At 46.3% G+C, this 12,323-nt stretch overlaps 1 protein-coding gene across 1 annotated transcript in view; it reads right to left on the reverse strand.

Annotated features, from left to right (window-relative positions):
- LOC310648205 (la-related protein 4B-like) overlaps nucleotides 1–12,323 on the reverse strand; it is a 138,677-nt gene that overhangs the window by 84,338 nt on the left and 42,016 nt on the right. The window contains 2 exon segments of the mRNA XM_083375955.1: nucleotides 35–196; nucleotides 1,852–1,996. Coding sequence (XP_083232081.1) covers nucleotides 35–196; nucleotides 1,852–1,996 — 307 coding nt within the window.

A 12,323-nucleotide genomic window follows, 5' to 3' on the forward strand; every position in this document is an offset into this window, starting at 1 on the left:
CAGCTTTAAGGATGGGCAAGGACTTTTTCCATACCTGTCTCAGTATTTTCATGTATAGTTTTGTATTCTGCATGATCTAGAGCCAAAGGGTTCATATCTGTTTGGTCTGATAAAGGAACAGATAGTGATGGTTCTTGATCTTCTGTTAACGATTCATTCTGGCGCTTTTTTTCACCATCACCATTGGCCTCTAATGCTGTGGAGAAAACTATAAGAGTCACAAAAAATACTTCAGTTGCTCTGACTGAAACATCAAAGGCTTTATATTTTGACTAACTGTTGGAAGGGTAGCATTTGCTGTTATTACTGTTAAGTTATGTAATGTCTTTAAATTGATGTAGATTAAGGCTTAATAGTAGCTTTTCAATACACCTAAAGTTTCTCTCAATGAAACCTGCAAAAAATATACAATGATTTGTTTTTTGTGTATACACAACTGCTGCTCACTAAGCAGCAAACATGTTTCTTACTGAAGCTAAGCCATTATTTGGTGCCTTTAATAGGTTTTAAGGGTGGATTAATTAATTTTTAATTAATCATTTTTTAAATTGAACAACTAGGGCAGGGTATATATAAGCATTTCCTTTGGGTTAGGGCAGGGGTCCCCAACCTGCCGCAGCCACGGTCTGTTTGAAACCAGGATGCGGGAGAAATGGGCCAGAGTATGTATCTGAACTGTCAGCCCAAATGTTGGAGGTGTGGCTGTGAGGACGCAACGTATTTTCATATATGGTGGACTTGCAAAAAGGTTAAAGCTTTTTGGATTAAAATTTGGTGGAATATGCAAAAAATATTTAAGAAAAGGATAAAGTTCTCTCCGCAACTGTTTCTATTGGGTATTACCACAGATATCACTGTTGTAGATATTAAGTTGATGTTGAATTTAATTACGGCAGTGAGACTTTTAGTAGCGCAATATTGGAAGAAGGAAGAACTGCCGACTATAGAAGAATGGACTTTAAAAGTTTCTAACTTGGCGGAGATGGCAAAGATTTCAGCGTATTTGAAAGATCAATCGCAACAGAGATACACTGTGGAGTGGAAGAGATGGACTGATTATATTCAGAATAAATATGGGACTAAAAAGTTTCACTTAGCATTTGAATAAGTAGCAGATTTATATGATGTATAATTAGCTTGTAGTTATTTTACTAAGAGTTAAAGTGCGATAGACTTTAATATTTTATTGTTGTTTGCATATTTTAGATTATGTTTGTTTGTATTTTTATACCCTGTATTTTGCTCTGGGAAGTCGGGGAGGGGGGACGGTTGGGGAGGGCTGGGGGGAGGGGAGGGGAAGGGGGGTTTTTTGTATTCAAAAATGTATTCTAAAACTTTTCAATTAAAAAAAAAGAGTACATGAAGCTCCACTTGTAAGAGTGGTGGGCAAGCGCGCGCATGTGTGCGAAGCTCCACTCTTACAAGCGGAGGGTATGTGCACACACGTGAAGCTCCATCTGCCTGAGTGGAGCTTTGTGCGCGAGCGCAAGAGCCTGCCACTTGTGCAAGTGAAGCTTTACGTTGAAGCACCCTCTGCTCGCATGTGAAGCTCCATTTGTGTGAGCGGAGGGTGCACATGCATTCGCCTGCCACTCACACGGCCCTCCCCATGCCAAGCCGAGCTGCCAAGGTGGAAAGGTTGGGGACTGCTGGGTTAGGAGCATATTGGTTAGCAAATATTAGTTTAATTAGACTTTAACAAAAGCAAAGAAGAAAATGTGGACTGAGAAGGGATAGAAGGAAGCTGTTAACTGAAGAAAGGAAAACTTTGCACAAGTAAAAGTATTATGTAAATACAAATAGCTTTAGTATTAGTTATACTCCAGTCTTTGAAAAGAGATATTTTTGTACCTTTTTTACAGGAATCTGGTGGATGATCTGTTATTTCTTCCCAGGTTTTGCTCACACCACCTTCAGTACCACTTGCTTCCACTTGTACCATGTGATTCCCCCACACTTTTGCATTAGGATTTAATTCAGAAACCTTGGCTGGCTCCTGTAATGCATAATGCACACTCAGAACACATACAGGTATGCTTATTAACTGCATAAGCATAAGCATTATCCAATTAATCTTCCAGCAATTGTTATGAGAAGAAACTTCGGTTTGCCAATACATCTCTTCAGCGGCTTCGGCTCTCACACAGATAGGGAGCACCTGTGGATCCCAAACTCTCCCCTCTCCCCCCGTAACTGTAGACAAGCTAGACCCACTACAGCAGTCCTAAAGACAGTAAACTTCGTAACTTGACAGGCCGTCCCCCTAAAAGGGAAGGGGAACCTGGAAAACAAAAAGGAATACACATCATTGGTTATTAATTCTTCCCTTGTAGTGGTCCTGGCTTTTGGGGGTATTTAGTGTGGAATTGTTTTACTAAACTATCTGCTTTTACGTGCTGGGCTTTCACCCATCTAGCTTCTGATATTGGATAACCCTCCCACTGGATTAAGTACTGCAACTTCCCTTTGTGGATTCTAGAATCAAGGATTTGCTTAACCTCATAATGCGTTTCTCCTTCTACCACTATTGGGGCTGGGGTTGCCTTCCCTATTGGTCTCATCGTGGATCCCCTATATGGTTTCAGTAAGCTGCAATGGAATACTGGGTGCACTTTATCCAACAATCTTCGAAGTCTTAGCTCTACTATTACTGGGTTAATGACTTTTACAGTGGTGAAAGGACCTATGTACTTCAGCTCTAACTTCTTGCAAGTTTGTCTCAACTTAAGATACTTGGTAGACAGATACACTTTATCTCCTACATGGAACATTTCCTGGGGAGCTCGTTTTTTGTCTGCTTACCTTTTCTGGCTTTCAGCCGCTTTAGTTAGAGCCCTTTTTGCATTGCTCCAGACCTGTTGGAACGAACTCACCCAGTCGCTTAGGGTGCTCCTGTGGACACTCTAGTATTGGCACAAATTCCACCCCCATGGCTAAATTAAATGGAGTGAAGTCAGTGCTGCTGTGCACTGCATACGCCACCTCTGCAAATGGCAAAAGCTCTGCCCAGTTCGTTTGTTAGTAGTTGACACAGCAACACAGGTACTGCTCCACTATTGTGTTAACTCGTTCTGCAGATCCATTTGTACTCGGATGGAAAGCAGAACTGAGCCCCTGGGAGGACCCAATCATTCTTACAAAGTCTTTCCAGAACTTAGCAGTGAACCGGACCCCACAATCTGAAATTATGCACTTAGGCGCTCCATGTAGCTGGTAGATGTGTTGCAAAAACAACTTTGCTAGCTTCTGGGCTGAGGGGATTCCAGCACACGCAATGAAGTGGGCTTGCTTGGAAAATAGGTCTATCACAGTCCAAATCACGGTACTCCCCCCTCTCTCTGGTAGCTCCACTATAAAGTCCATGGCTATCTCCTCCCAGGGTCTGGTCAGATCAGTCACCTGCTGCAACAGTCCTGGACTCTTCCCTGGTAGTCTTTTGCTGGCTGCACAGACAGCACACCTCCCCACATAGCCCTCGATGTCTTTCTTCATCTTTGGCAACCAGAACTAACGTTTGGCGAGATGTAGCATCTTCAGGAACCCAAAGTAGCCTGCTTTGTTAGCATCGTGGCTGCGTGGCAGGTATTCTGGGACAATTTGTCCCCCTTCCACGCCAACCCATTCCTCATAGTCAGCTCTCTCTGATGAGCCACAAACCACGGGTCAGTCTGTAGCTCTTGCTTCAGCTGTTGGGCAAACGCGTTGGTGGGAGGTGAGCTCCTCTTCTTCTCTTGCCTCCTGGTTGTAGCCTGTGCCGCTTGTTGTCTGCTAGGAATTATGGAGCTCACCACCTCCTCCTGAGTACTCATGTATTGGGGCATGCGGGACAGAGCACCAGCAAGGAAATTTTTTTCCCCTGGAATGTACTTTAATTCAAAGTCAAATCTTTTGAAGTACTGCGCCCATTGGACTTGTTTAGGAGAAAGCTTGCGGGGGAGTCTTCAGTGCTTCTAAGTTTTAATGGTCGGTTCACACTTCAAAGGGGGCCTTGCCCCACTCCAGGAACTGCCTCCATGTTAGTAGCGCCCACCGTATTGCAAAAGCCTCTTTCTCCCACACAGCCTACCGCCGCTCTGTATCATTTAGCTTGCGAGACGTGTACACACATGGCTGTAAATTTCCCTCATTTTGTTGGAGTAGGACTGCTCCCACTACCACATCGCTGGGATCTGCCTGGATCACAAATGGCTCTTCTGGGTTTGGGTGCTTTAACTCTGGCTCAGCCGCAAACAGCCCCTTCAGCTTTTCGAACGCTGCTTGGCATTCCATCATCCAGTTCAAGGGATGATTCGGCTGGGGCTCCCCCCCCTTTTCCAATTTTCAATAGTTCAGTAATTGGTAAGACAATTGTGGCGAAGGAGGGGATGAATTGCCTGTAAAAATTTGCAAACCCTAGGAAGCTTTGCAGCTGTTTGCGGGTCCTAGGGGCTTGCAACTCCAGGATGGATTTCACTTTTCCTGGGTCCATCTCCACACCCTCACAAGACACTGTAGCCTAAGTAGTCTAGGCTAGACTTGTGAAACTCACATTTTGAGAGTTTGGCATACAGCTTCCTCAACACCTGTTGCACCACTTTCATGTCTTCATCCATGGTCTCAGTGTCATGGTTCCAACAGATGAAACCCATCAAAAGAACTTTGAGGCAAAATTCTTCCTTAAAGAACATTTATTTGGGAAACAAAATATCGGCAATACATAGCTGAACCCAAAAACTAAATTCCCTTCCCCCCAGATACAAAGTAACAAAGTACAATTCCCACCCCCAATAAACTGTCATAAAACACATTCCCCAATTAGCTTCAAGCGTGGGCTTTCTCCTCAGCTCACCAAAACTTTATCAGCTCTTCCTTGAGTTCCCACAGCAGCGTTATTATTATGGCTAGCTGAGCTTACAACCCAACCCCCACCCCAGTGCACCTGATTTCTAAAAGTAAGAAAAAGCATGTTAAAGGAATAGAGAAAATGGCTGTATTTTCATCAGTTGTCAGAGCAGGAACATCCAATGTTAGCAGCGTTGACATCCGGTCCCCCTTACAAAAAGGACAAATCCTGCAATTCAAACAAAATCATAGGTTAGGAGTTCCCCCTTGGTTTGTTAGGGTGTTTCTCATAGAATTTACTAATGAGCCTGTTGGCTTTTACATCGCTAGATTTTACCCATGTGGCTTCAGACAAGGGATATCCTTTCCACTGCATTAAGTACTGTAACTTTCCTTTAAAAAGTCTAGAGTCCAGAATATGCTTTACTTCATAATGTGTCTGTCCAGCTACTATGAGGCCCAAGTGCCTTCTTAGGGGGAGGTCATAAGGTAGAACCCTGAAAAGGTTTCAGTAGACTACAATGGAACACAGGGTGGACTTTCCCTAGGAGTCTGGGGAGCTTTAATTCTACCATGACTGGGTTAATGATCCTTATGATGGGGAAGGGACCTAAGTACTTTGGTCCTAACTTCTTACTAGGCAACTTAAGTCGTAAATATTTTGTGGATAAATAAACTTTCCCCCCAACTTGGAATGATCTCTGCGGAGCCCTCTTTTTATCTGCTTGCTTTTTATACATCTCAGAAACCTTTTCAGAGCAATTTCCATGGTTTTCCATACCTCCTCCTACCCCCTCACCCACTGGTCAACCGTTTGGGAAGTAGAAGGTCCCTGAGGATATTCGCGTCTTGGGTTGAACTCTTTCCCTGTGGCAACTTTAAAAGGCATAAGACCGGTGCTGCTGTGGACAGAGTTATTGTAAGCCACCTCTGCGAAAGGGAGGTCAGTCCAGTACGTTTGCTGATAGTCCACATAGCATCTGAGATACTGCTCCACCATTGAGTTTGCCAATTCACCCGCCCCATTCGTAGACAGGTGAAAAGCTGACGACAGTCCTTGTGATAAGCCAATTAACTTGAGAAAACTCCTCCAGAACCTGGCCGTAAACTGCAACCCCCAATCCGAGATTATTTGTTTTGCTGCGCCATGCAGTCTGTAGATATGCTTCAAAAACATCTTGGTTAGTTGTTGGGCTGACGGGAGTCCTTTGCAGGAGATGAAATGAGCCTGCTTTGAAAATAGATCTATCACAGTCAAATCACCGTATTCCCCCTACTTTCAGGTAATTCCACTATAAAATCCATAGCAATTTCCTCCCATGGTTGGGAAGGGTCCACCACCAGTTGTAATAGTCCAGGGGGTTTTCCTGGAATTCTTTTCATGGTGGCATACATAGCACAGCTCTTGACGTAGTTCTCTATGTTCCGTTTCAGACCCAGCCACCAAAATTGCCAACAAACCAGATGTAGTGTTTTTAAGTATCCAAAGTGTCCAGCTTGTTTCACATTGTGACCATGCTGGACAGCATTGAGGCGGAGGGTTTCAGGCAAATGCAACTTCCCCACTTTGTAAGCCAAACCATCCCTGCACGTCAAAGAGGTTTGATTTTCCTTGAACCATCAATCGTTGAGGAGTTCCTGTTTTAATTTCCTCACCCCAGGGTAATCAGGGTTCAGGACTTTCAAAGGTGGGGCTCTCTGTGATGTTAGTTAAGAAGCAGCTTGCGGTGTAGATATAATTGCTTCATTAACCTCTTCACGCTGGCTTTTGTATTGAGGTAATTTGGATAAAGCATCAGCTAAAAGATCTCCTCCCCCCAGTATGTACTTCAGGATGAAGTTAAATAGGTTAAAGTATTGCATCCACTGTACTTGTTTTGGGGATAGCTTGTGGGGAGTTTTCAGTGCCTCTAGGGTTTTGTGATCAGTCCATACCTCGAAAGGCATCTTGCTCCCTTCTAGATAGTGTTGCCAGTTTAATAGAGCCCAATGAATTGCGAAGGCTTCCTTTTCCCACAGTCTACCTTCTCTCACAATTGGTGAACTTTTTTGAGGTGTAGGCACAGAGCTGTAGGACTCCATAAAGGTTCTTTTGCAATAGTACAGCTCCGACGGCCACGTCGCTGGCATCGGCTTGAATCAGAAAGGGTTTCGCTGGACAAGGATGCTTTAGGACTGGTTTGACCACAAATAGTCTTTTCAAATTCTCAAAAGTAGTTTGACAGTTTATAGTCCACTTCAGTCACTGAAGCAGTAGGCGTGAGCTTAAATGGACTCCAGAAGATGGTAGAGGACAGGAAGGCCTGGAGGAACGTTGTCAATAGGGTTGCGATGGGTCGGACACGACTTCGCAACTAACAACAACAACAAGTCCATGCTAGTGGCTGGCCCGGTCGCAGCTTCCACCCTCTTTGCCAGTTTTAAATAAGTCCGTGAGGGGTAAAGCAATTTTGGCAAAGGAGAGGATGAACTGTTGGTAAAAGTTGGTGAATCCCAGAAAGCTCTGAAGCTGTTTGCGAGTTTTGGGGTTAATGTCATGGTTCTGACAGGTGAAACCCATCAAAAGAACTTCAAGGCAAAATTCTTCCTTAAAGAACATTTATTCGGGAAACAAAGTATCGGCACTACACAGTTGAACCCAAAAACTAAATTCCCTTCCCCCGGATACAAAATAACACAATTCCCACCCCCAATAAACTGTCGTAAAGCACATTCCCCAATTAGCTTCAAGCGTGGACTTTCTCCTCAGCTCCTCAGCCCACCAAAACTTTATCAGCTCGTCCTTGAGTTCCCACAGCACCATTATTATTATGGCTAGCTGAGCGTACAACCCAACCCTCCCCCCTGCTACACCAGATTTCTAAAAGTAAGAAAAAGCATGTTAAAGGAATAGAGAAAATAGCTGCATTTTCATCAGTTGTCAGAGCAGGAACATCCAATGTTAGCAGCATTGACACTCAGTGTAAATGAGGATGTCACCAGGTACACACACACACCCTTGTATAAGTGTATAAGTGCTCATGTAGCACCTCGTTATGAGTTGCATGAACACGGCAGGGGGCCCCTGTTGTCCAAAAGGCATCACTTTAAATTGGTAGCTCCCGAGGGGGAAGTTGAAGGCAGTCTTCCACTCGTCGCCTTCCTTGATTCTCACTCAGTACACCTCCCTCAGGACTAATTTTGTGAGTATTTTCCCTTTGGCTAAATATCCCGATATGTCCTTCATCAGGGGCATGGGGTACATGTTTTCCACACACACCCCGTTAATCTCACGGAAATCCACACATAATCTCAGCAACCCACTTTCTTTTCTTTGAATAGCACTGGTGCTGCCACTCAAGACTTTGCCGCCTGGATAAAACCCCTCGCCAAATTCTTGTAGTCCCTCAGCTCCTTCATCTCCTTTGGAGTCATGGAATACATTTTCAGTTTTGGGAGTTTCGTCTCGGGCAGAATCTCAATAGCACAGTCTGTGGGGCGGTGAGAGGGCAAGATGTCACATTCTCTCTTGCTGAATGCCTCCATGAAGTCGTGGTACTCCCTTGGGATGGATTGCTGCTCCTCCCCCTTCTCAGATGCTCCCTTGCTGTGTTCAGGGGTTCTCCCCACCTCCCTTTCCTTCTTGGGCTGTTTTTTTCATGCTCGGAGAACTCGGGGCTTGCTTCCTCATAACCATTCATCTAGAGGCTTTCTCCCAATAGATCCGGGGCCCTTACTTGGCTAACCATCTTTGGGGCAACCATAAAGTGGATAGTCTCTTGGTGGTCCCCCAATTCTAGCTGCACTGGCTCTGTCAAATGGGAAGCGGCTTTGCCTCCTATTAGTGTGCCATCAACCTGCTCGACCTTCACAGGGTTCTTAAGCTTCGTCACATGTAACCCTAGCCTCTGCACTGCAGCTTGACTAATGAGGCAACAGCTGCTGCCCGAGTCTATGAGGGCCTTTACCACCCCCTTTGCCCCTGAGTGGGATGCTGCGATGTCCACCCTAACTTCAAGGTGGTTGACAGGTCCACTCACCATCGGGTCATCCTCTCCCTCGCTCTCACTGTTGTAGAGAGTCATCTGCGGCTCCTCTTTGGCTCGAATTCCCTTCCCTCTGTTCTCTGAGGAGGGGAGACCTCAACAACCTGGGCTGCCACTCGCAATTTCTCCTTTCCCTTCTTTGGTGGCTTGTGGCTTCAAGGGAGTTGGTGTTATGGGAGCCATGGGGGGGGGTTGGCGCTGGGCACATTGCTGCCCCGTGGCCCTCCTGGCCACAGTGAAAGCACATGATGGGGGTGTGACCAGACTGCCCTGCAGGTACCAGGGACACTACCGCTGGCTATTTTCTCCTTAAAGTACGCTTCTCTTTTCTTCAGCTCCAGTCCAAAACTCCTGCAGCCCTTGTACACTGCCAGGTCTAGCTCCACAGTGCTGACCAACCGGTACCAGTCACTGAACCAATTTGGGATCCCTCAGGCCAGGCACAGGTGAAATAGGTCATGGCTGAGTCCCTCTTGGAAATATTGGGTCAAGAGCTGCTCTGGCCAGGGCCTCAGCTTTCCAGTGACCTTCCTGAAGTCTCTGATATATTCAGCCATGGACCTATTCCAGTCTGAAGCAGGAGCCTCAAGAGAGTGGTGGCATAGTTCAGCTGTCACCAGTTTGGCAGTTGCCCAAGTAAACACACTAGGTGCTTCGGGCAATCAATAAAATAAGGAGTGTACATAGAACAATATCGGACCTCTGAAAAGTATAAGCATGCATATGTACTCAGTACTTGGTTTGGGCCCCTTTTGCAGCAATTACTGCCTCAATGCGGCGTGGCATGGAAGCTATCAGCCTGTGGCACTGCTGAGGTGTTATGGAAGACCAGGATGCTTCAATAGCAGCCTTCAGCTCTTCTGCATTGTTCGGTCTCATGTCTCTCATCTTTCTCTTAGCAATGACCCATAGATTCTCTATGGGGTTTGGGTCAGGCGAGTTTGCTGGCCAATCAAGCACAGTAATCCCACGGTCATTGAACCAGGTTTTGGTGCTTTTGGCAGTGTGGACAGGTGCCAAGTCCTGCTGGAAAATGAAGTCAGCATCCCCATAAAGCTCGTCTGCGGAAGGAAGCATGAAGTGCTCCAAAATCTCCTGGTAGACGGCTGCATTGACCCTGGACTTAATGAAGCAAAGTGGACCAACACCAGCAGATGACATGGCTCCCCAAATCAACACAGAATGTGGAAACTTCACACTGGACTTCAAGCATCTTGCAGTGTGTGCCTCTCCATTCTTCCTCCAGACTCTGGGTCCTTGGTTTCCAAATGAGATGCAAAAATTGCTCTCATCAGAAAAGAGGACTTTGGATCACTGAGCAACAGACCAGGTCTGTTTTTCTTTAGCCCAGGTAAGATGCTTCTGACGTTGTTTGTTGTTCAGGAGCGGCTTGACAAGAGGAATACGACATTTGAAGCCCATGTCCAGGATCCGTCTGTGTGTGGTGGCTCTTGATGCACTGACTCCAGCCTCAGTCCACTCCTTGAGAAAGTCCCCAACGCTTTTGAATGGCCTTTTCCTGACAATCCTCTCCAGGCTGCGGTCATCCCTGCTGCTTGTGCACCTTTTTCTTCCACACTTTTCCCTTCCACATAACTTTCTATTAATGTGCTTTGATACAGCACTTGGGGAACATCCAACTTCTTTTGCAATTACCTTTTGAGGCTTTCCCTCCTTATGGAGGGTGTCAGTGATGGTTCTCTGCACAACGGTCAGGTCAGCAGTCTTCCCCATGATTGTGATTCCTACTGAACCAGACTGAGAGACCATTTAAAGGCTCAGGAACCCTTTGCAGGTGTTATGGCTTAATTAGCTGATTAGAGTGGGACACTTTGAGCCTAGAATATTGCACCTTTTCACAATATTCTAATTTTCTGAGATTGTGGATTTGGGGTTTTCATGAGCTGTAAGCCATAATCATCACACTTATGACAAATCACGGCTTGAACTATCTTCCTTTGCATGTAATGAGTCTATCTCATATATTAGTTTCCCCTTTTAAGTTGCATTACTGAAATAAATGAACTTTTGCACGATATTCTAATTTTTTGAGTTTTACCTGTACAAGCTGATGCCAGCGACGTCACAGTGGGGCCGGTTTTGCTCCAGAAGAAGGAGAAGGGGATACTACAGCCTTGTGTGTACGCCTCCCATAAGCTGACAGACACAGAACGGGCATGGGTAATATGGGAGAAAGAGGCGTTCACAGTATAGTGGGCATTGTCAACCTGGCGACACTTTTTGGAGGGAGCCAAAGAGCCGTTCGAGGTTTGGACGGACCATAAAAACCTTGAAGCTTTGCAGACACCACGGCACCTGTCCCCGAAACACGTACGATGGGTGCAATACTTCCAACGATTCCGCTTTCAGTTGAAATATGCGCCGGGGGGGTAAGAACGTCTTAGCGGATGCACTGTCACGTATGCCCCAATATAATAGCAGGCAGGGGGAGGTAGTACAAGCCATTATGCCTTCTTTCAGGTAGTTGGCAGCTCAGGTGGTTGCATGCAAACCGGCATATGACCTGGTCCAGGAGCTGCATAAAGCGAACTAAGACGAACCCTGGCTGTTGGGACATCAAGCCCTGTTGACTAAGAGGGAGGGGCTAGCTTGGAAGGGTGACAAGCTATACGTCCCCAAGGCGATAAGGCCAAGGGTGTTACAGAGGTGCCATGATGTGAAACAGGCGGTCACTTTGGGTTTCTCAAAACCCTACACTTGGTGAGACACCAATTCTGGTGGCCACGGATGAAGGAGGACATAGAGGCATACGTATGGGGCTGCCCTGTGTGTGCCACCACAAAGCCGTGTACAGGGAGGCCACCAGGGTTGCTGCAAAAAGCGGCGGACCCGACCCGGCCATGGGAGGATATAGCCATGGACTTCATCGTGGAGCTACCAGAAAGCCATGGTTATACAATTATCTGGACAGTAATCGACCTCTTTTCTAAGCAGGCCCATTTTGTTCCATTCAAGGCGTTGCCGTCTGCTCGTAAGCTGGTGAAACTATTCATCACACAGGTGTACCGCTTGCATGGGGTGCCCTGACAGATTTCAGATCGGGGGTGGAGTTCACGGCTCGCTTTTGGCGTGAGTTTGTCCATTCCATTGGATCTTCCCAAGGACTCAGTTCAGCTTTTCATCCCAGCACCAACGGGGCAGCTGAACAGGCCAACACAATGGTGGAATGGTATCTGCGGTGCTATATCTCCTACCAACAAACGGACTGGGTTGACCTGTTACCGTTCGCCAAAGTGGCATATAATAACACGGTTCACAGCAGCACCGGATTCGCCCCCTTCCGGGTGGTACATGGGATGTAATTTTTCCTGATTCCCGAGTGTTCTCAGGGGGACCCCTCCCCCTGTCAACCCCAGGATTGGATAATGCACATGGGGGGGGGTTGGAAGGATGTGAAGAAAGCTTTACTAAAAGCAGAAGAGGCCTCAAAGGCGCAGTCAGACAAGAAAAGGAAAC

Source organism: Vipera ursinii (assembly GCF_947247035.1).
Source record: "Vipera ursinii genome assembly, chromosome: W".
Classification (NCBI taxonomy): Eukaryota; Metazoa; Chordata; class Lepidosauria; order Squamata; family Viperidae; genus Vipera; species Vipera ursinii.